Below are 23,837 nucleotides of genomic sequence, written 5' to 3'. Positions count from 1 at the left end.
GGCACTCAGTGACCTAAAAATCTCAACTGTAACCATACTATTATTATTATTATTTTAAGAATTTTATTTATTTATTTATTTATTTTAAAAAAGATTTTATTTACTTATTTATTTGGCAGACAGAGATCACAAGTAGGCAGAGAGGCAGGCAGAGAAAGGGGAGGAAGCAGGCTCCCTGTGGAGCAGAGAGCCCGATGCGGGGCTCGATCCCAGGACTCTGGGATCATGACCTGAGCTGAAGGCAAAGGCTTTAACCCACTGAGCCACCCAGGCGCCCCGAGAATTTATTTTATTTTTAAGAATTTACTTTTTAAGTATCCTCTACACCCAACGCGGGGCTCGAACCTGTCACCCTGGACCGAGAGTCGCACCTCCCCCCACCCACCAAGCCAGCCGGACGCCCAGTAACCGTATTATTAACTGCCCCATCTGGGCTCTGCCCTGGCACCCTGGACGCCTTCCCCTGGCATGGCACGGCCCTAACCCACTCCGTGACCACCTCCCTGCATAGATTCAGAGCCCCAGGATGGCAGGGATCGGACCCCTTGCCCTGGGTCCTCACAGCTAAACGTGTGTGGGGCAGGTGAGCTCACCAGCACTTGGCCGTGGGCCATGGCCTCTGCCACGCGACCCAGCCCTAGAGCAGCGGAATCGCTGACCGCCACCACCGCCCTGGGCGCCCCAGACAGGCTCTTTCCCCTTCCTCCGACGGGGGACGTGGGGGGGTCAGCTCCCACCAGTCATGGGCAGGGCAGCTGGCAGGGGCGGGGGTGGGCGGGGCTGGAGGCGGCAGGGCTGGCTGTAGAGGGAGGAGGGGCTGCCCGCAGACCCCACTCCTCGTGCACTGACCGTATTTCTCATTGAAGAGCTCCTTCACCTGCTCGCGCAGGATCACCTTCTCCCCGAGTCTGTTGGCGTCATCTTCATCTACGAGAGGAAGACAAGGGGGCCGTGAGGTCAGCCCGGGCCAGCCCCTGGACGGGCTCCCGTGCGGCAACCCCCCACCCCCCCGCCTGCCCACAGAGCTTAGTATCAGGCAGCCTCGTTTCTGGCTTCGGTCCTCTGTTCTCCAATCCATCTGCCCCCCTGCCCGGAACAGCTTCCCCAGCGCGGCCCCCGTGTCCGGCCCGGAGCACTGAGTCCAGGGAGGCAGGGGACCTGCTTGGAGGAAGGAAGTCCCAGCCTCGTGTGGGTGGTGCACACTCGCAGCGCCTCAAGTGTGACGGGAGAGCCGGGGCAGGAGGCAGGGTGCCCACCCCCATCTGCAAATCCGGGCGGGCTCCCTGGAGGAGTGGGCTGTTGGAATCTTCTCTCGGAAGGCAGGCAGGGGACTTGGGATGGATGGATGGATGGGGTGAGGTGGGGTGGGAAGAACTGGCCCAGGCCGGTCTGCTGGATGTGGCCGGAGCATGGGGGCTAGACTGAGCTGGGCTGTCGGAAACTTGCCCCGATTGCTGGGGGATCCTGAGCCAGAGGCTCCTGAGCAGGGAGACAGGTGGGCTGCCGGAGCAGGGGGTCTGCACATGCTCCCACCCAGGGCCCAGGACAGACCTCCATGGGCACCTGCTGTTGGACCCTCGGCTCCCCTCAGCCCTGTTCTGGGTCTAAAGGAGCAGCTGGGAAAGTCCTGAGACGGGGCCTAGGGGGCCGGCCAGGCTGGGGGACGTGGAGGATGGGGATGGGACGCAAGGATCCTGGGACAGAGGGGCCTGCGGGCTTGTGTCCTGGGCTGGAGATCCAGGAGGGGTGCCCTGAGCCAGCAGGGCCTCCAGCAGACAGGGGTGGGGGCAGAGGGTGGAGCGGAAGCGGGCAGGGAGCCAGGGCCTGGGAGATGCGGGGCAGAGCAGACAGAATGGGTTTGTGGAGAAAAACAATTCCTGTTTTAATCTGGAAAATCTCACAGAACTTAGTTCAAGTTCAGAGGCCAAGGCAGGCACTGGGGCCTCCCTCCCCAGTCTGCCTGCCGTCCCTGCCGCCCCGGCCTCCCGATGCCCCTCCCTCCCCCACCACCCTGTGCCCTGTGCGGTCCGGGTCATGTCCACGCTCCAGACTCTGGACCGAGGTCTGCCGTATCTCCGAGTTTCTGCATGTGTCTCTTCAACCACGACCTTCCAGCCACCTGGGTGCCCCTGAGACCCGGCAGACGTCTGGCATCCCAGATAACAACACCCTTTTCCTGTGTCCCCCTCCCTGGGAATTACAGTCCCATCAGTTGGGCCAAGGCACTGAACTCAGCCCCCCTGAGAGGCCCCCTCCTCCCCACATCCCCCCGACACGGCCTTTCTAGATAGTCTTCAAGACCTCACGGTGGCAAGAGTCAACGTGACCCTTCTCCAGGTCCTGAGGGGACAACCTGACAGACTCCTGGGCCCAAGGGCCACCCAGAGCCTGTGCGGGAGTGGGCAGATGCTGTCCATTTCCCTCCTTCCCCCCCTGGCATTCCCCTGGGGGCCAGGATTCCACACAGACCCGGTGGCACCCATGGAGCAGGGAAGGATGGCCTGGTCTAAAGTGGGGAATGGGGAGGGACACTGGGTGACCAGTGACCCACTGGTCTGGATGACTACCAGTGCAGGGCATGCAGTGGGGGGATCCTAACCCAGCTGAGAATCAGGGAGGGCTTCCCAGAGGAGATGCTGCTGCTGGGTGCTCAGCACCTCCTGTGTGCACAGTGCCAGGCCTCAGAAAGGGTGCCTCTTGGCTCCTCCCTGCTCTTTGTTTTCGTTCATTTTTTAATTAAAAAAATTTTTTCTTGGTTTTTATTTAATTTGGAGGAAAGAAGTTCCCGCTGTGTCCCTGCGCCAGCCCCGACGGGGAGAGCCAGGCTGCCGGCTGGAGCCTGGGTGGCCCAGCCAGGTGACCCTCTGGGTCGGCCGTGGGCAGGTCACGAGCCCCCTTTGTGACAGAGCCGGGTTCCTGCCACCACGGCTGCACAGGTCGTACACTCACCATCGGGAGAGGCTGTGGCCAGGCCTGCTGGTCCCCAGGGACTGTCCCCAGGACTGCGGGGGGAGCCGATGCTCTCACTAGCCTGGGCTGGGGCAGGACAGGCCCCCGGGAACCATCTCCTCTGAGTCTGGTCTGCATGTGGGCAACACAAACCCAGGAAACTGTCCCCGAGAACACAGGGTAGGGCAGGGAGCACAGCCACTGTGGGGCCGTGTGGGGCCTCGGCCATAAACCCAGTCTGAAGGGCAAGCCCTGCGGCCGGGAGGTAAGAGTGTTTACTCCGCTATCGGACGGCTGGGGTTCAAATCCTCTGTTATAAGCTTGTGACCTTGAACGATTCTCCAAACTGCTGGATTTCCTTGTTTGGAAAGATCTGGCACCAAATCTGTTCTGGGGGGAACGGTCTGAGCTCCCCTGAACCCAGACCGGCTATAAAGGATGCCAGTGTCTGTAGACATTTCAGAACGTTCTCCACTTGGAGATGTCACACTTAGGGACCCACGTGGAGTGTGGGTCCCCCCAGGGCACCTGTCTGAATGCCTGCATGCATTGGGGAGGAAAGGGGTCCCCAAGGGCCTGTGACGGGGGCTGGAGGGGGTGTCTCTGGCCGAGCAGACCGCAAGGTAATCTTGGTTCTACCCCTAATGCTATGTGATGTTTGGAAAGTCACTCGACCTCTCTGGGCCTGTTCCCACATCCCTCAGCCGGGAAACCTTCGGGATCCCCTGACGTCACGTATAAAAAGTCGAAGACCCTGTCACCAGAATCAGGTTGTCACTGATGCTATTCGTAGATCAATGCTTCCATTATCCTGGGGTATCAGGGAATTAAACGTCACACAGGAGACTTCCGGATAACGGATGCTTATTCTCTCCAGTCCCCCGGGTTTGTCGTACCCATTCTGGGCAGGCCACTTACTAAAATGCATCGAGTGCCCCTTTCTTAGGTAGCACGTCGTGGGGTAGAGAGGTCCCCCTCGGGATCTCCCGGGCCAGAAAGTGCTGCACCTGCCCTCGCAGAGCAGAGACCTGGACCCCCTCCACCCCTCTCCCCACCGCAGGGACCCCCTTCGAGGACAGGCCCGCCCTGTCAGCGTTTCTGCCCCCTCCCCCACCCCTGCTCCTGCCAGCTTATTGGTCTCCGTCACTCCGTGGGCCCCAGTAGCTCTCATCTGGCTGTTTCTAATCTGCCGTCTGTTAGCCTGAGGATTAACTGAATTTTGCCCCGGGGGAAGAACGCAACCAGGCTTATTAAATCACCGCCAAGCTGGGTCCACAATCAGAGACCAGCAGGCTCCGGGTGCCGACGGCAGGGGCCCCACAGTCCTCTGCCCGGGAGCAAAGTATGAGAACCCCGAACACGGGGGCTTCCCCGCACCGGCTGGAGGTCCGCGGCTCGGACTGATGTCTGTACACGGACCGTCAGGATCGTGGGGCCAGGAGGAGCCCGTCACAAGGGACAGGCTGCTCAGAGGGACACGACGCCCCCCTCCCCTCTCCCAGCGCTTCCGCGGGACCCCTCCTCTCTGCGAGGCCTGGGCTGGGCCATGCAGGCGTCACGTAGACCCTCAAGAGAACAGAGGGGGGGATATCCACGGGGGTCCCCCTGTTGACGGGACAGCAGGCCCTGCAGCTTGCACACCTCCCTTTCCTGGCTCCAGACCTTCACCAGAGCGGGAAGACACGCTCAGCTTCACCCGTTTGCCCCTCTCAGCCAGGCGTGCAGGTGCAGCGGGAATTCCATCAGTGGCTCCGAGAGGCCACGTGTGCACGGCAGTGGGGGGGGCCCTCGCCCCCGTGCCTGCTCTCCCAGACCCCCGAGAAACTTCTTACACGTGCCAAAGGAAATAGGGTCCAGAGGGCTAACGGCACCCGTAGTCACAGGAAAACCACAAAGCGCCCCGAGCGGCCGAGGACCGCAGAGGTGCAGGGTTGCCCGTTGGAACCGCACGGTGCAGTGGCTGCGAGCCGGGGCCGTGTCACACGTCAGTGTCGCCTTAGGTAAGGCCGAGTGAGGAAAGTGAGTCCGGACTTGACACACGAGGGCACACCTCGCTGATATAAGTAAAAAGCAGGGAGCCCAGGGAGGCTCAGTCAGTTAAGCGGCGGACTCTCGGCTTCGGCTCAGCTCGTGATCTCGGGGTCGTGAGATCGAGCCCCGCGTCGGGCTCTGCGCTCAGTGTGGCGTCTGCTTGACATCCTCCCTCCCTCGCCCCCTCCTTCCGGCCCCTCCCGGACCCTCTCTGAAATAAATAAATACATCTTCAGAAAAGAAAAAAAAAGGTAAAAAGCATGCCAAAGGAACAATTTCAGTGTCAGCAAACATGACACATCACAGAGCCCCTTCAGAGGTCAGCCTGTGAGCCGTGAGCGAACCTTAGATACGCTGGACGTTTTTCTTACACATACACACCGACGTAGAGTGTAATTTAGAAACCGGGCACAGTAAAGAGATGAGCGACGATGATGGCAAAACCGAATTGTAACAACGTACGGTATTGTAACAAAGTCACGAGAATGTGGCCTCTTTCTCTCTGTGAACATGTAATTGTACTGTGGTTCCCCTTCTTGGGATGACGTAAGAGGATAAGACACCCACCGGGGGAGGAGCATCGAGGGGAGGGATGCAGAGGCCGGACGTTGGGCTACTGTTGCCTGGAGAACAGTGGCAGGTCTCGGGACCGCAGCTGACCGCGGGCGGCCGAACCCCGCAAAATGAATCCGCAAATAAGGGGAGCGGCTGTATTTGTTCCGGGGAGAGAGGAGGGCAGGAGGGGGGCGTGCACGGGGGTGGGGGCATGTTATCTGCCCTGTTTTTTTTTTTTTTTAAAAGGTTATTTATTTATTTATTTATTTGACAGACAGAGATCACAAGTAGGCAGAGAGGCAGGCAGAGAGAGGGGGAAGCAAGCTCTCTGCTGAGCAGAGAGCCCAATGCGGGGCTCGATCCCAGGACCCTGAGGTCATGACCTGAGCCGAAGGCAGAGGCTTTAACCCACGGAGCCACCCCGGCGCCCCTACCTTCCCTGTTTTAATTCTCGGATGGCAGCGGGCTCACGGAGTTCACTGCTGTATCGCTGACCAAGCAGACACAGGAGCAGGAATAGGAACAGAAAGAATTAAAAAAAAAAAAAAAAGAATGTGTGCTACCTGCACTCTGGTATGTAAAAATCACTAGTGGAGGAACTCAAGCATCTGAACAGAAAGCCTGCGGTTTAGTTAAGCGTATGCTATCGATCAAGGTTGAATTCTTAGTGTTGACAAAAGTACGCGGTTCTGCCGACCCTGTGTGGGTCAAAGGGTCTATCTGGGGAGTCCAGGCTATCTTGGCAACTCCTTGGCGATTAAAAATGATCTCAAAATAAAAAGCTTAAGCGAACCATCGTCAGATGCAGGGATGACCGATGGCAGAGCCGGTCCTGGACCCGGGGTCAGGACTGATCTGGTCAGTGCTCGAGGTCCAGTCGGGAGGGGGACAAGGGAGGGAAGAAGGCAAGCCTTCTTCTCCAGAGTCTCCCCGGACAGGTCTCTGAGTCCACATGCATCCATCTCCCTTCCCTGGTCGGGTGCTCCCTGCCCCTCCCTGGAGCTCAGCTTTGTGACCTCTAGCTGTACCGAAGGTCTAGAACACCGGGCTCTCTGGCTGGAGCCTCCCTGCTGGGGTTGGAGATTTGCCCTTCACGCCTCACGACAAGCCTGACCTCCAGCGCATGGTCCCATTCTACAGATAAGGACACTGAGGCTCAGAGGAGTCAAGGTGCTCACCCAACATCACGAAGGTCACAAGGTCTGTGATCGGCCGCACTAACACGAAAACCCAGTCTCTCTGACCCGTGGGTACTGCTTTCCTCTCGGAGAGTGGCCCAGCACCTTCTCGAGGGCCTTTGTACCAACCTGAACTTGCTGTCCAGGCAAACACCAGGTCTCCTTGTGGGGGTTCATCTGGGATCCTGGCGCCAGCCACGCACATGGCCCTTCCCAGGGAAAATCACCTCCTTCTCCGTCCTCTCCTGTTCCTTCCTCCCAGGTCCCAGCTATGCGCGCCAGACATCACTGACGTCACTGACCCAAGGCCGGGCAGGCCCCTGGCTGACCTGGGGCCGGGACCAGCCCGGCACACCGCGCCCTGAGCACCAGGAGCAGGACAACAGCGCCCCTCCTGGGAGAGACGGACAGATCTGGCCCCTGGGCTGCAGGAGCCAGGACACAGGGAACGGCGCATTTCTGCGGCATTTCTGCGGCATCACCTGGGGTGCGGGGGCAGATTCCCAGGATGCGACCAGTGTTTGTTCAACAGCAGCTCAGGCTGCCCCCGAACACAGGAGGACGGTCGCTCCCTGTGGCACGCACGCTGAAACGTGTTGGCTCTCACCCGTGTGTCCAAGAGATGAAAGCCCTAGCGCCCGTGATGACGCCCAACGCCAAGCGACTGATGGAGAAGTCAAGGTCTGGCGCGCGGCCGGGAACTGTTCTCACAGCTCCGCGTGGATCCATCCCCTTAATCCTTCCAACAACCCTCTGTGGCTGGCCCTGGGACTACCTCCGCTTTACAGACAGGGAAACTGAGGCACGGAAAGACAAGCTACCTGGCCCGGTGACACAGCGAGTAAGCGGAGGCCGGGACTGGCCCCCGACTTCCAACCAGCTGGCATGAAGACAGAGTGTCCCAAACCCAGGCTTGTGGCCGTGCTGACTGCTGATCAGGACCTTGTTTCCACGCGTGGGGGGAGGAAGAAAGAGCATCCGTCTCCCCGTCTCTGCACCCCCAACCCCCAACCCCACATTTCCCACTGCCTCTCGGAACGCCTTTGATTCTGCATGTCCCCGGGCGGCCTCTCCACGGCTCCCTCAAACCCGTCCCTCGTCTCTGGGCTTCCTTCCCTGGGGTCCCCCTCCTGGTCACCCAGGAGAGACACCTCGGCTGCTTCCAACCCCGGAGCAGGCGGAGTCGTGTCCCCCTCCCCCCCCCCCAAGCTGTTCCCGTCCCAGTCCCCAGAAGCCCGGGACTACGGTTCTTTACACGACAGAAGACACTGGCTGGTTCAGGTAAAGGTCTCGAGATGCGGAGGTCATGCTCAATTACCCAAGGGGGCCCTAACAGTGATCATTAGAGTCCTTCCAAGGAGGCAAGAAAGGCAAAGGCAGGAGAAGTTGGGCCAACAGAAGCAGAGGTCAGCGTGAGAGCTTCGGAGCTGGAGGAGGGGGTTTCTGGAAGGTGGGAAAGGCCAGAGCCTCCTGAGGGACCTGCCCGTCCACTCATCTCGGGTTCCTTACCTCTGCAACTCATGGGGAAAAATACTCGTGTTGTTCAAGCCACCATGTTGGGGTGATCCGGCCCCGCAGCCACAGGAGACCTGTGCCAACCCCACGTGTCCCCGTTATCCACCCATGCAGGCGGTCACCACGATGGGTCACTTTCCCAGAGAAGCCTCTGGCAAGCCCGGCCCACGGCGAGAGAACTGGTCCTCTCATGGCGGGGGAACTCCCCGCTTGGCCGCCCCAAGACCATTCTTGGCTCTGCAAGTCGCACCGATCGCTCTCAGGAGTCTAGGGGACCCCGTCCTTCCTGTGCTTGAAGCCTGCTAAGGACTCTGGTGTTGCTGTCCATGGGGCAAACCCCTCCTCCCTCCCCTGGCAACCGAGACCCTCTGCTGGGGCCACTCTTCCTGTTTCCCACCCCAGAGACGGCACACTGGGAACTCGGGGCTCCCCTACGTCGCAGAGTGTGCAGGGGGGACCTTTATCTCCTCCCCTACCTCGCGTGGCATCTGTAATCCTGCTGCGGGGGGAGGGGCTGGGTCCTGCTGAGGAGCCACCACAGCTCGAACCCAGGACCCTGAGATCATGACCTGAGCCAAAATCAAGAGTCGGACGCTTAACTGACTGCACCTGCCCAGGGTGCCCCAAAAGTGCACGTTCTCATCCAGCCTCCCGCAGACGGCCTCCTCTCCCCATTTCCACCTCATCTACCACTTCCCCCACCTGCTTCCTCCCACACCCTGGCAGGTGACCCCAGGGCCTTTGCCTGCACTGCCCTTCTCTCTGCCTGCACTGCCCTTCTCTGGCCACCCCCGGGCTCACAACCTCCCTCTTTGAGTACTCCCCGGACGCCCACCCCGAGGGCTCACCACCTAGTTCATGTTGCAACCCCCTAAAAATAACCGCAACCTCCCCCCATCTGCTTCCCCGCCTCCCCTGAGCACACATCTGACACACTTTAACACTTGGTGCGTGATTTTCCGCAGCCACACCAGAATGGCGTCTCTGTGAGGCAGGAGTTTCTTTTCTTTTCTTTTAAACTCATGTTGAGCAAAAGTCCCGCACCCAGCCCGGCAGAGTGCCAAGAACCTGAGCTCCCTAAGGGGAAGGTCCTGCTCCCTGTGCCTGCGGCGGGCTTCAGGATAGGGCTGCCTGTCCCCTACTCCTACCTCCTACTGTGGGGCCTCTTTTTTTTTTTTTTAAAGATTTTATTTATTTATTTGACAGAGACCACAAGCAGGCAGAGAGAGAGGAGGAAGCAGGCTCCCTGCTGAGCAGAGAGCCCGATGCGGGCCTCGATCCCAGGACCCTGAGATCATGACCTGAGCCGAAGGCAGCGGCTTAACCCACTGAGCCACCCAGGCGCCCTGTGGGGCCTCTTTTGTCCCCAGAGCTGTCCTTAGCAGGCCAGGCAGACGGAGTCCCCCCGGTCAACCACGCGCGCTGAGTCCCCCGACGCCTGTGGCCCAGAGACGCGTTTGTCAGCCAGTGAGAACTTCTGATCTGCACGCCGGGGCCCCGGGACCCTCGGAGCCCATCTCAGTCCAGCTCCAATAAAGGCACTGGTTGCTCCTGTGAGCTTGGGTGGTCCCAGCTTGGGAACCAGTTTCAGCGTGGTTTTCTGGAATGCTGCAGAAGAGTCTGAAGCCTCCCTCCACCACCCCCCTGCCTTCTGGGGAGCCCACAGCCTAAGGCGCTCTAGGAACCATGGGGTCCCCCTTCCCAACGGGCAGGGCTCTGGGAGGACAGGGCCTGGGGACCACTAGCCCAGTCGGGGGCGGGGTGGGGCTGCGGGGACCCAGCGGGGTCCTCACGGGCCAGGAAAGGGTAGGGGCCTCCCGACCGACGGCGTTCCGCCCTCCCCTGCGCTGGGCCTGGAAGAAAGGAGGCAGCGGGCCAAGAGCGCGGGGGGCCTGGCAGCCCCGCCGGGCGTCTGCCCACAAAGGCCTCCGGGCCCCGCCCCGCAGATGCCAGCTCTCCCCGGGAAGGCAGCGGGGAGGCTGTTCCTGGAGCCTAATTAACAAAGAAAAGCAGAGATAATTAAGTGGAGAAACATGTGGCTGGCGCTGGAACGGGGATATCTTTAGAAACGCGAGAAAGGACGGCTTTATTTTGAGCTCTCAAGAGGGGGACAGCGTTGGAAGCGGAGAGAGGGGGGCGTGGGGGCCCCAGGGAAGGGGCGGTGGAGCCAGAGGAGCAGGTGTGTGTGCGTGTGTGTGCGTGTGCGTGTGTGTCCACCCTGAGGAGGAAATGACCCTTGGGGGGCTAAAGGGAGGGGGCAGGGGACCGCGGAGGGGTCTAGAGACCGGGGGGGTCACTTATCCACCGTCACGCAGCTCAGAAGTGGTGGCATCGGTTCCTGAGGGGGCCGGAGGGGACGCCGCACTGCCCCCCCGCTTTGTCCCCGTCCCCCTCCATCCTGGGCTGAGAGCAGCCCCATGCTGGCCCCCTTCTCCAGGAAGCCCACGCGGCATAGCGGCTGCTGAGTGGCAGGAAGCCCCCCTTCCCCACCGGGAACAGGACCCCAGCCCTCTGCATGAGAGGCCCTCGGCCCACCCCGCTGCCGCGCTTCTCGGGGCCGAGCTGGGAGCGTGTCGTGGGTCAAGGGGGCTGACTCCTGTCTCTCAGCGAAGGCGACCGAACACCGCTGCTCTTCTAAGGGCAGAGTTTAGGGAGCAGACGGTGTAGGTAGAGCGAGGACCCCCCCCCACCCCCAGCCCTTGGAAACTTCAGCCCTGCCCTGCAGGGGTGCTGGGCTCCGGCCGCGGGGGACGTCAGCGGAAGAGCCTGCCAAGGCCGGGTCTGCAGGGTCTAGTCCACGCTGCAAAGCCAGGCCTTCCAGGCCCTCCACGCTCCGCCTGGCCGGCCTCGCCGCCTCGCGCCGCCTCCCGCGCGCCCCCGGCCCCCCCCCCGCGCCTCCCCGCCCTGCCCCGGCCGTCCGCGTGGGACCTTCCCGCTTTACAAGGAGGGAAACCGAGGCCCAGGCAGGCGAACCTGACTTCCTGGAGTCACACAGGAAGTCGGCAGCTCTGCTCCGTCTCCGGGACCCGGAGCCCCTGTTCTGGGGAGGAGGGGGGCTGCTGCTTGGTTTCTGGCTGAGGGTCCCCTGGAGCCGGCAGGGAGGGCCACGCCACTTGGGGGGCGGGCAGGGACCGGAGCAGAGGACACGGGCCTGGGTCCCCCGGGACCCTGCGTTTGCCAGAGGGCGCTGGGGTTGGGCGGCTGGGCCTGACCCGCGCTCGTGGTTCCCGAACACCAGAGCGGGACCCTGCGGAAGTTGCGGAGCTGGGAGGCCCTGGGAAGCGATGGGGTGGGTGACCACCTTGCCTCTGAGCCTTTCCAGAGCTTCCTCTCACCAGGCAGGGGACAGTGAAGCCAAAGGCGGCTTCCGCGGGGACGTGGAGGCTCCGATCTCCACTCAAATGCCCCCAGTGACGGGGAGTTCATTACCCAACAAGGCGCCACCGCCCCCTTTGTTTTTGCCACTGCAATTCGAGAACAGTTCTAGAATGTTATTTTCTTGATCCCTCTTGTGCCTCCCTGAAGGGCCCGGCTCTCAGCTCTTCTTACCAGCAAATACTTCCACTTCCTCCCCCCACCCCACCCCGTTCCTTCACAGGCTCTCCTCCTGCAAGGTCTCCCAGGGGTCAGTGTGTCCCCTGGCCCATCGCCGAGGGCGACCCACTGGCCTGAGTGGTGGCGGCAACTGCCACCTCCGCGCGCGGACCGTGCCCAGCCCCGTCGCCGCCTTGCGCGGAAACACCGATCGGGTCCACCAAGTGCGACAGGCCCCGACCCAGCCTCCGGCCCGGGTACTGCCATCGCTCTTCCAAAATGTTCCGCCCGGCCTCCCCCTCACTCTTCGGCCATCTCTAGATCCTAGCACCACCCACCTCCCGGGCCTGCTGCCTCCCACCTGGGGTCAGCCTCCTCAGCCCTCCCCTGGCTTCACCACCCCAGTTTTGCTTTTCCAATCCACCCCTGCTGGGCGGCAGCCTGGTTACCATGGTAATCGTAAGACAATGTGAGGCGGATCCTGTCATTTCGTTGCCTCAGAACGCAAGCCTCCAGTGCCACCAGAGAGGGCCTGAATCACCGGTGAAGTTTCTGGTCCAGGCCTTTTCTAATTCTGGCCTCACTCTTTGCCCCCCACCCCCCCACCCCCGCACGGCAAGAGCCCAGACCTGGGTACGACTTGGGCCCCGGGCTAACCCAGGCTGTCGCCTGCAGCCTCACTCAGTGTGCACAGCTGTGAAATGGGCGTCACCACGGCATCGACCCGACAGGCTTGAGAAGGGCTCCTTGTGGCCGTGTGAGAGGCCTTCCCCGGCCTCCTGGCAGGAAGCTAGGTCTCCGGGGGGAGAAGGGCTGGTCTTTGCCGCAGGTGGCACTGAGCTCATGACCAGGGGGGCTCGGGGACACCCACCTGGCTCCCATCCCATTTCCTGGGGAGCAACGCATAGGCAGACGCACCTTCCAAGCCCCTGGCCCCCCGTGCCTCGACGGCCACGTCTGAACCTCTTGGTCACCCACGGGGGCAGCCCCTCCATGGTAGCCCACGTCAGGATGGACGGGACTGTCCCTTCCCACCTTTCTAGCCGTTGCCTCGAGGACCTGACTCCACCGGTCTCTCATGGGCACTGGGGCCCACAGCGCCGCCCCATCCCTTTCCCGTCTCCCTAGGAGGAGTCAGCAGGGGCTCCGGCACCAGATCTAAGATCCCCTTGTCCATCCCTGTTTCTCGGGGGGCTGGGGGGCGGCGGGGTCCCTCCTTTTGCCCCTCCCCACCCCCATCACTCATTTTCCTAGAATCACACTGCGGCTCTTCTTACCTCTAAAACCCTACTCCTCTCCCACGGCAGCCGGCAGCCCTGCCCCATCTCTCTCCTGCCCCTGGAGTGATCCATTTCTCTGCTCTCCGTCCCTCCTGAGCCGGCCGCAGCACCCAGGTCCCCTCCCTGGAACGGCTGCTAACCCCACTGGCCACGACCTCTGGGGGTTGCTCAACCCCACGGGCCGGTCTCTGGTCTCCCGTATGTGACCTCGCCAGCAGCATCTGGCTCAGATGCTTGGCTTCTGGCCGCCTGTCTCTCCTCATCTCTCCAACACCTGAGTGTGGGAGGGCCCAGGGCTCACCCTTGGGCCCCTCCAAGCCGTCCACACTCATTCCCATGGTGATCCAGCTTCACGACCAAAACACGCTGCCGACGGAATCGTTCCTACCCGCATGGTTCCAGCAGGATGCTCTCTCTCTGATTTACAGATCTGCCTGTCCAACCTGGCCCCTTGGTGTGTGCCTGATAGACCCTGACCCCTCTTGCCCTCCAGCTGCTCACGACAAAATCTTTGGCTCACACTCCACGCTTAACTGCATCAGCAAGGGCCTCAGGGCCTTTGCACGGACCCCCTCCCTAGACGCTTCCGCTGGGATTTCGACATGGCTCCGACCCTCATTTCCCTCAGGTCTTAACTCCTGCTGGGCCTATCTAAAACTGTCCTTTTGACAATCCTACCTGTGTTGCATGTCCCCATGGCATTCGTCACTATCAAATACGGTGCTCTTTGTCCTTATTTATCTTCCCCATTAAAAAATAAGCTCCATGAAGGTAGAGACTTTTTTTTTTTGTCTATTTTGTATTCCTAGATTCTGCCTGCCACAAAGCAGGCCATATATACATATACTTAATATACATACATATTTTATAGATATACAAATATGTATTTTTAGATATATATTTAAAGTTTGAGAGAGAGAGTGCACACAAGCAGGGGACAAGAGAGGGAGAAGCAGACCCCAAGATCATGACCCAAAAAGAAGGCAGACATGCGCCCTTATATGTAATTTTTTTCAAGTAATATCTACACCCGACGTGGGGCTTGAACTCACAACCCCGAGTCCAAGGGCCGCACGCTCTTCTGACAATATATTTTTGTTGTACATATACATGAACCCAAAGGATTAACTGTGAACCTGAAGAGGGAGAAGCAGGGCCTTTGTTATGGATGCCGGCAGCCAGAAGGGGGCAGCAAAGAGCCACCCAGCGCGGCTGAAAGCTTGGGAAGGCACCAGCACAAGCTGTGTGACCTTTAGCGCGTTCCTTAACCTCTCTGAAACTCGCGTTCTTCCTGGAAGACTGGTTACTGGGGGAGACCCCGTGTGCTGCTACGGGAAGGCTTTGTGACTGGCCGGATCATGTGTTCGATGTAGAGGTCAGGTGTCCACGGTACGAGGAGCTGTCCGATGTCCCCGGCTGGGGGACGGGACAGTAACTATGACGCAGCCTGACCAGGGAATGTCATCAGGCGCTTTAAAAAAAACATCAGAAAATGGTTATGTTTCTAGCGTGTGTGTACGTAAATGTACAGAAAGAACAACAGCGAGATGGGAAGTTAATAAGCTTGGGGAAAATCTGGAAGAAACGTATCATCCGAAAAACGAAGAGCTGTCTGGGCACTTAGATTTCTGTATGTTCCAAACTTCCACCATGGACACATACTCTGCATTTCCCTTCCGGTTTTTATGACCTCCCAGAATGTTCTGTGGTTCTTCCTACACCAGGATCCCGGGCGGAGGGCCTATCCTTCCTGGGTCACCGATGCTGCTTCCCAGCATTACCCCAAAGAGTCCCTGCTGCTGTGCTGGTGTCCACGGCCGGGGGCCCCTCTGGGTCTGCTTCCAGAGTCACCCAGATCCCTTCCACAGCAAACACGTCCTCTGTGCTCTGTGGGGAACGGTGGCCTGTGGCTCCTGGTGCACATCTGTGTCCGAGAGCTCGATGCCGGGGCCTTTGAGGAACTCTGAGCGACTCCTAGTGCTGTTCCCAGGCACCTGCCTCCCAGCCCCGCCGGCCCGGCCTCCCTGCTTTAATGCAGTTCAAGCCCACTGAGGCAGCCAGCAGCTCCAACAGTGTGGACCTCTCCTGTTCTCACTCACAACGGCTCCTGAGCTCACGCCTGGGTCACCCGGGCCCACTGAAAGGCAGGACTGGAGTTCACGCTGGTATGAGCAGAGGGCCCGGCGCCCCCTGCCCTCTGCAGCCCCAGGTCTCTCCACCAGGCCCCTCCAGCCAGCATGCCGACCCCCTTAGGGATCTGTCAAGCGGCTGGCCCTCGGCTCCCCCCACCACCAGAGGCCCGAAATCATACCCACTGTTCTCTGAGACTCAGTCCAAGTCCATCATTAGCCAGGCGCCTGGCCAATACTCCGGAGAAGGGCTACTAGACACTGTGGGGGAAACTGAGGCCCGGACGGCAGATGTGATGTACCCAGTTGGGATAACACTAAAGGCCTCTGGTATCATCTCTTTTGCCCCAGAACAAAGCTAGCTCTGAAATGTCCACACCCTCACCCCACTCTGGCCCAGCCCACGACTCTAGGAAGCACCATGAATGCCCCAGGTCTTATGACCCATTTATCCTCAAAGCGTCATTTTCTTTTAGAATTCACTTGTCTCGGAAGGTTCTTGTTAGGAAAGGCTTCTATGGGAGCCTTTGCTGAATCACCTAGAAAACCTCAGAGCTAACCTTAACAGGCCTCCCCCTCCAGGAAAGCCTCCCCTTCCCAAGCCCCGCAGCCCCGCACCTCCCCACCGCACCCCTGATCTGCCCCCTCCCACCCTGTCCCACCCATGGACCAGGCCCTTCCCCAGTCACTGGTCTGCTTGCACTCTAACTCTCTGTAGTAGGAAGTTGCTACACGGGTGGGCTTCTTAGAAGGTTCCAGGCCCTGGGGGACCTCAACAGGGAGGAGCAAGGGGCATCTCTCCAACCTTCGGCATGGACAATTGTCCATGTCGTCTTGTGGGCACCCAATGTGGACACATGATAGTCAAGACTTGGTGGCCCCGTGATCCTAACTCCTTGGCACTGTGACGCCTTCTGAAACCTGGACACGAGCCCAGGGAAAAGGGGAGGAAAATGGACTCAGATTCTCCCACTATGCCATGCAGCCTTTCCGTAGAATCTGGTTTAATTTTACATGTCTTGCGCTTCTGAGTTTCCGTTCCGTATTTCTGGAAGAGGACGGAAGGAAAAGGAAAGTGTCTTGATGGCCCCGCTGTGCCCAGGAAAAGGCCTGTGTCTTGGCCATGACACGCCACACCCTCCTGGTCACGCTGGTTTCAACCCTGCCCCTGTCCCAGCCACGGCCCCCGGTGTCCCCTGTGTGCCTTCGCTTGGGCTGGGCCCTGCGTCTGTACCACACACTGTTCTCCTCGTCCCCGAGGCCCGGCTCAATGCCACCTCCTCCAGGAAGCCTTCCTAAACCCCAGGAACAACCGTTGCCACCGTCCCCGTGGCTGAGCACTTCACGTCACTGCCAGCCCAGGCTGAATGATGTGCCAACGTCTCACTCAAGCGTCAGGATGAAGCTCCCAGGACAGCAGGGGGAAAACAGTCCTCCACAGCCTGCCGGTCACTGCCCACCATTTACCCAATTCCGATCACCTAAGGAGGCAGGTACGCCTTTCCCCATCACAGAAAGGAGGAAGCAGATGCTTGTGGATGGGAAATAAGGCGCCCAGAGTCACATGGGTACAAAGTGGGGTGGGGCAGGGATTTGAACCCAGGTCTGAGCACCAGGCTGGGCTTCCCTACAGTCTACGCGGTCCACGTGCTGCCACCGGCCCACAGCCCATGTCCGCCGTCCACATGCCCTGGGCACCCCCGTGTCCGGTTCAGCCCACCTGCCTCCAGACTACGGCACCTGCCGACGTCCCACCTCACCCAGACCCCAGATCCGAGCTCCCTCTCTGGTTCATCTGGGGACCCCAGGAGCTGGCCTGTGTCAGAAAGCTCCTCTAACTGCCAGTGGGTCACCGGGCTCCCTGGGCTGGGGGAACTTGTCAGTGGGATGGCCCAGCCCTGTGGTCTGCGGGAAGGTCGCCGGCGAACCTTCTGCCCCCCTGTGTTCCTCTGCAAAGCCTGACTTTCCTCTACTCGGCGGCTGCTGAGTTACGGACCACCCGCATCATGGGGCCTGCCTGCCTGGAGCCAGGCTTGGGACCCAACGGTCCCTTCACCAGAGGTGGGCATCTGGGCAAGTCACTGATGTCCCCTTGGCCTCCGTTTCCTCCTCCATATAAAGGTCACAGGGCAAAGCCTTGTAGCCCAGGTCAGGTGTCGGAACTGAATTCCTTTCCTGCTCGGCAAGTTCATTAACGATTGTGTCTGCCCTCCACCCCAGGGCAGCGACACGCTCAGGCCCCCACAAGGACCCTGCCTTCTGGAAGGAGGGGCTGGGAGCACACAGACGCTCACTGCGTTTCTGCTCTTCCTCTGCAGAGATGGGGCCTGGGCCTGGGCCAGGCCGCAAGGCTTCCCGTCTCTCCATGCACAGGCTCTGGGGTCAAGAACTCAGCAGAGGCAGCGTCAGCCCTGGAGATCCCGAGGCAGCCCAGAGGACTCCAGAGGCAGTCATGTTGCCCCCACAGGGACAGGGACAGTCTCTGCTCATTCAGGGTTTTCTGGTCTTTTTTTTGGTAATCTCTATGTCCGATACGGGGTTTGAACCCACAACCCCAAGATCAAGGGTCACGTGCTCTACCGACGGAGCCGGCCAGGCGCCCCTCTCCTTCAGGCCTTAGGAGGGCCAGGACACAGCCCGCAGAGGAAATGGAGACAGCGGGGGCCTTGAAAGGCGGTCAGGAGAGACAGCTTGCCACCTGGGGCTGAGGAAGCCCTCACCCAAGTCCGGGGGTCCTTATGCAGAAACCCCTCCCTCTGCGATGACAAACCACCCGCCACCAAGCTCACCCACACACGGAGGTCAACCCGGCCCCTTCATCAGGAGCAGGCCCAGCCCCTCCCTCCCGAGCCCTGGCCGGGTGAACGAACACGCGAGTCCCCGTGCCCCGCCGTCCCCCTTTTCTCGGCCGAGGTTCCGCTGTGGCCCTCCTCCTCCCACCTGGGGCCGGTGCCCAGAGGAGGTGGCAGAAGAGAAGGGCAGGGCCTGGCGTCCCACAGAAAGCCGGGGCTCCGGCCTCTGGCCCCCAGCACGGCGGCCGGCCTGCCTCCCACGCCAAGCGGCCCCCCCCCAGCCAGTGCCTCTTACCAGGCTTTGGGATGAGTCCTTGAAAAGGCCTGGAAGAGAAACAGAGATGGGAGTATCAGGGGGGAGCCTAGGGGCTCTGCAGAAATGTCTGGGGCCCACACCACACAGGCTGCCTCAGGATGGCATTTTAACCAGCTGCCCGGGGACTCGGTGCTTGGCCGGATACAGTGACAGTGTGGTAGTGTGCTGTGCAGGAGGGGGCCCGGGGCCTCCTGCTGGCTCCGGAACCCCAGGCAAATCACCGGTCTCCCTGTCCCCCCCTCTGGAGTGGGCTGACTGCCTCTCCCCGGGGCTGGGAGGGCAGTGAGTGGGAGCTGCAGGCAGGTCGGGAAGGAGGTGACAGGAAGGCCACCGCTCTGCTGTGGGGGCTGACGTGGGGTTCCCTGCACCCTGCTGGCCTGCAGTCACCCTTCTGCACCCTCTGCCCCAACCTGGGACCCAGGATGGCACCGGAGAGCGGAACAAGGCAGGACCAGATCACATGAAAGGCTCGGGGTCCCGCTCCTACTGGTCTGGCCTCCTCATCCTTCCCCCGAGTACCTGGTGACCGTGAACTTGATCTTGTCCGCCACGGCGAGGATCCTCTCCAGGTTCTGGGAGCCAAAGGTGCAGGGCTTTCGAAACGGGATTCCCGGGGGGAGCCCCTCGATGATCACCGAGCCGGGGTTACTCTTGATCCGCTTGTAGGGGACCTGGACGGGGTACTTGATGCCCAGGGCTTCTCCTGTGGAAGAGGGACGAAGCGTGTGTCGTCAGGAGTCAGAGCAGGGCTGGCGTGTGGACGCGGGGGTGCAAACGCGATGGGAAGGCGTGCGTGTGGGGTTGCGGGGGTAAGTGGGCTGGCGTGTAGCCCCGTGGGAAGGGACGATCAGTGCGGGGCCGGGAGTTAGGGGGCGGGTCGTGCAGGGGTGCTGAGTGTGTCCACGCAGGGCTGAGTAACAGGCAGGCACACGAGGCTTCAGCCACGGGGAGGACAGTGGCTCAGGTTCCTTGGTCTCTCCGCCTGGAGGATGGGACCCGTGGGCATGGCTGGCCCTTCTCTACAACACCTGACCCTCCGTCAGCACCCCCGGGACCCGCCCCGCCTGAGGACAGACTGCGTTTGGGGTCCCTCCTGGTCAGAGGGAAGGAACTCCCTGCCGTCCATCCAAAGGGCTCACTGAGAGCGCCATCCCCCGCGTTGGCAGGGGGATGACGTGTCTTCTTTAGGAGGACACGATGCAGAAATCTCTGCCTGTCTCAGCGTGAGGAGCTGAGCCTTCTCTGGGCAAGAAACTGGTTTTTATCTCAAGGATACCGGGATTGGTAATACCAGACTCATTTCCCTTTTTGCTCTGGCTCCCAGGAAACTCAGAGCCTCATCTGTCATCTGTATCCACCACTTACAGAATCTCGGTGGTTTCCTAGGACCCCTGACTTCTGGCCATCATTCCAGCCTGTTTTTTCTTTTTTTTTCATTGAGATATAATTTCCATACCATAAAGCTGACCATTTTAACGTGTAAGATCCAGGGGTTTTCAGAACACACACGAGGTTGTTCAAGTCTCACCACTAGCTAGTTCCAGGACACATTCATCACTCCGGGGAGAAACCCTGCGGCCATCAGCGGTCTCTCCCCATCTCTCCCCGAGCCCTGGCGACTGCTCCTGCTCTGTCTTGATGGATCTGCAGCCCGTTTTTAATTCTTTATCCTGACTGTGCTGCTGACAAGGTCACAGGCGATGGCTAAGAGATCCTTTTTGAGATGAAAAAATAATTGGACATGCAGGAAATTTTATACCCGTGATCCATCAATGGGAGCCCCGCTGTCTCCACTTCTACCCTCTCCGCTGGCCCTTGCTACAATGACGGATGGCCTCTGTGTGGCCAAATCCAGTAGACTCCTGCCCTTCTCTCTACATAGTTCGGCACAGATGACCACGCTCCCCTCCCTGAAGCCCTCTCCTTGGTGTCCATGACCCCGTACTTTCCAGATTTCCACTCTTTCCGGTCACTCTGCTCCTGCCTGGACCTGACCTCTAAACACCAGGGCTCCTTGGCCTTGGTCTGGGTCCTCTTTTCGGCTCCTCTGCCCCCTTGGCCTAAACAGTAGACTGGATCCCCCCTTGCCTGTGAGTCTTTGCAAGACATGCAAGATGGCACCCATCCTCTCCCCGTCAAGCTTCCCCTCCTTGGTGAGGGCGCTGCCCCTTCTCTCTAGCTGACCGTTTGGGTGTCCACCTGTCAGGCCGATGCTCCACCCCTGCCTCTCTCGCTCGTCAGGGTGATAGGTCGCGATCACCCCATGAGCATGTGGTGTTTCCCTGCCACAGGGATTGGATGAGGAATGGACATGTGACTCAGTGGGGGCCAATGAGAAACAAGGGAGGGGCTCAAGGAAAAAAACCCTGCTCTCTGGAGAAAGCCTGTGAGACAGCCAGCCCTCTCCTTCCTTCCTCAGGGCATAGGTGGGATAGCGCAACCTGCTGTAGCCATTTTGCCACCAAGAGGGAAGCCAGCCTAAGACTGATGTCCACCTGGTGGAAAGACACTAAGGAGATCTTGGAACTGCTGGATCCAGCTGATCCTGAAGGCGGATCTATTGCTGGAATTTCCAGGCTGTGCGCTCTGGCTGATGATACTGCCCAGAGACAGCTGCACCAACATTCCTCCCAAACCACAGGCTCCTTTAGCGTCGCCAACACTCCCCCATGGAGAACTGGACCTATGTGACCCCGGGCAGGACGTCGTAATCACCTCTACCAACAGAGGACTGCGGAGGCTCTCAAAGGTGACGGCTCCCACCTGGCTGGCAAATCCAGCCACCTTGGAGTCGCTGGGCTGGGGCTGGGGAGTCCACGTGGGGAGACGGCATGGAAACAGGGACAGAGGCCCGAGCAGCCCCGCTCTTCCCGTGCCAGCTCTTTCCCCGGCCCAGCGGTCCCATGTGAGGAGCTGTCAAGGTGACCCCAGCTTCAGCCACCTTCCAACTATGACCCCAGGACAGACTCCGAAGGACAGCCACCCCGAACCGCTCCCAGAGACTCCTGACTCATGGACACCACGAGGAAGAATAATGGCCACTGTTCTTTAGGCAGCTCGGTTTGGCCTGCTCTGGGCTGTGGTCCTAGGAGCTGAGCCAGCAGCCAACCAACACCTTTGGCTGGGGCAGCTGGAGTGTTTGTTTTTGTTACTTGAGGCTTTAAAGCACCTGAACCACACGAGCCTGTTTTCTTCAAATCAGACTCAACAGGAGGCCTTGGCCCCCTTTGCCGTCCTGCTCCCCACCAGGTGGGCACCTCCAAGTTGACCTCTGTAGCTTGCCTCCGCTCCATCCACCATCCTCTAGCACCCCTGCCGGGGCCCGGCCAGCCTGTCGTCACTCCGGTTCTGAGCCAGTCGCCCAGCCCTGCCCTCTTGCCCCTGTTCACCTTCCTCGTGGGCAGCCAGGAAGACACTTTACAACTAGAGTGTCTTCCGTCACTTGAGTCCTCCCAACGAAACACAAAAGCGAGACCATGGTTCCTTGGAAGGGCCTAGGGGACGGGGTCTGTGTCCTGGCTGCCTCTACAGGGCCCCGCCCCTCCAGCCCCCCGGGTCCCTTCCTAGGACAAGCCCCAGGGCCTTTGCACGTGCTATTACCTTAGCTGGCCTGCCCTTCCTTCTCCGTGAGATGAACTCCTTACCCACCCTTCAGGTCTTTCTTTAAAGAGGCCTCCTTGGCTCCCTCCCTAATCCAAGTCAGTCTCTCCTGAGCGGCTCTGCTCTTTTCCTGTGAAATTGTGGAACAGGCCCTTGTTGTTATCAGATTCTGTGTGTGGTGACTGAAGGTCTGTCTCACCTCCCTGGCCTATGGGGCCCAAGAGGGCAGGGCCTCTGTTTCCTTCACTGCTGTTTCCCAGTACATAGTAGGTGCACAAGAAACGTCCGTGCACGAGTCCCTGGTTTTCCCAGAAGTGACCACGGCTCCAAGCAGGAAGTTCCCGTCTCTCCTCCCACGGCGGGCAGGCGGGCTGCCCTCCCCCCCTGCCCGGGCACCCCGGGGCTCACCGTATTTCTTATTGAACAGATCTTGGACTTGCTCCCTCAGCGTGTTGGCAATGTCGATGCGCGAGAGTCGAGCGTCATAATTCTCTGCAAAGGGAGAAACGGTTATGGGCGGGGCCGTTAAATTAAAAGGCACTTGGGGACTTTTAAGGAATGTGATTTTCTAAGGGTGGGGAGGTCCCTCTCGGGCAATTATCAGACCCTCGGAGTGGGCCCCTCAGAGTCCCTCAGAAGGACCGTCTAGACGGAGACGTGTTTTTCCGGAAGGACGCACACAGTTGTGCCAACAGCCGTGAGTGGGGAAATGAAGTTAATTGTCGGCCTTTGAAAACCACCAAAGCAGTAAATAAGCCTGGGAGATCAGAGGCCCCACGAGTGGGGAGCAGGTTCTGGGGCTCGGCGGGGCCGGTGAGGAGGGCCACCCCAGGCCACTCCCCCAGCCGGGGGGGGGGGCGTTGTCTAAGGAGCCCACGTGCCAGCCATGCCATGGGGGCCCCAGAAGGGCCCCTTGACCTCGAGAGACTGCAGCCCCGCACTGCCTGGGGACACAGAAAGGGGAGGGAAGGAGGGAGGGTCCCCAAGGTGGCCAGGGTGGGCGGATGTGGTGAGGACCCCCGGTCTGCTGCAAGGCTATGAGGAGCCGCGGGTGGGCTGGAAGCCAGGGGGTCCCTCATGGCAGCCACGTCCAGCTGCCTGGGAGGCAACAGAGAGAGAGACAGGGCAGGGAGTAGCCACCCCTCCGGGATCTGGGTACCATCTCTGGGTACCATCTCTGGGGTACCCAGCCACCCTCTGGGGGATCTGGTACCCCCGCTCTCTGGGCTGGCCCTTCCTATCGCTGGTCTCGCTGACCTCTCTCCCCCTCCTCAGAGCCCCAGGGACCAGCCGGGGGCCACTGGGGAACGACCTGGCCTCGGGGATGCGTGCCCACCCCCTGGAGCTGGCCCCCCCACACGTGGACCTCCTGCTTCTGTGTCTCCTGCCTGCCCACACACCCGCACGGGTGCAAGCTTCTCCTACTTCCACCCATCCTTCTCCCTGCCTCTCGGCCCTTCTTGGCCGGCAATGTTCTCCTCCACAGAGCCCCTGCCCCTCGGGGCCCACGCCCATTTTTGGCTTTGGGCATCCGGGAGATGCTGACAGCCCGATACAGAGCGGACCGGAAGGACAGTGGGCCAAGTCCTGTGCCCTGCTGCCTCCCCCACGCCCTCCTGGAGCCTCTTCCTCCTGCCCCACCTGCCAGCCGGCCTCACTCAGTCCCCCAGGCCCTGGTGTCGGGGGCCAGCCCCTCCCCCACCCCCAGTCTGGCCCTCCAAACCCAAGCCAGGTCAAGGTCACGGCGCTGGGGCAGCTGACCCCATCCTGAGCTGCAACCTTACCTTGAAAACCCTGTCTCTTCAGGCTCTCGTCCACAAGAGGGTCCCCGGAATCCCTCTCTGGGGGCGGGGGGAGGGGGAGAGAAGCCAGGGTGAGCAGCCAGCTCCTGGGACCCCCCGTAGGAGGTAGTATCTGTGGGTGGGGAAACCCGACAGGGAGGGCGGCGGCGGGGGGCG

At 60.4% G+C, this 23,837-nt stretch overlaps 1 protein-coding gene across 5 annotated transcripts in view; it reads right to left on the bottom strand.

Moving 5' to 3' along the window:
* GTF2IRD1 (GTF2I repeat domain containing 1) overlaps window positions 1-23,837 on the bottom strand; it is a 93,953-nt gene that overhangs the window by 5,617 nt on the left and 64,499 nt on the right. For 4 of the 5 annotated variants that reach the window (XM_044234089.1, XM_044234091.1, XM_044234092.1 and 1 more), the window contains 5 exons: window positions 23,664-23,720; window positions 22,288-22,371; window positions 18,799-18,982; window positions 18,259-18,287; window positions 850-927 (listed from right to left, as the gene is read on the bottom strand). In XM_044234089.1, coding sequence (XP_044090024.1) covers window positions 850-927; window positions 18,259-18,287; window positions 18,799-18,982; window positions 22,288-22,371; window positions 23,664-23,720 — 432 coding nt within the window. The remainder of the gene's footprint in view (window positions 1-849; window positions 928-18,258; window positions 18,288-18,798; window positions 18,983-22,287; window positions 22,372-23,663; window positions 23,721-23,837) is intronic. The other variant, XM_044234093.1, reaches the window with a different exon arrangement.

The sequence above is a fragment of the Neovison vison genome, chromosome 14 (assembly GCF_020171115.1).
Source record: "Neovison vison isolate M4711 chromosome 14, ASM_NN_V1, whole genome shotgun sequence".
Taxonomy (NCBI): domain Eukaryota; kingdom Metazoa; phylum Chordata; class Mammalia; order Carnivora; family Mustelidae; genus Neogale; species Neogale vison.
This window is presented reverse-complemented; position numbering and strand designations above follow the sequence as displayed.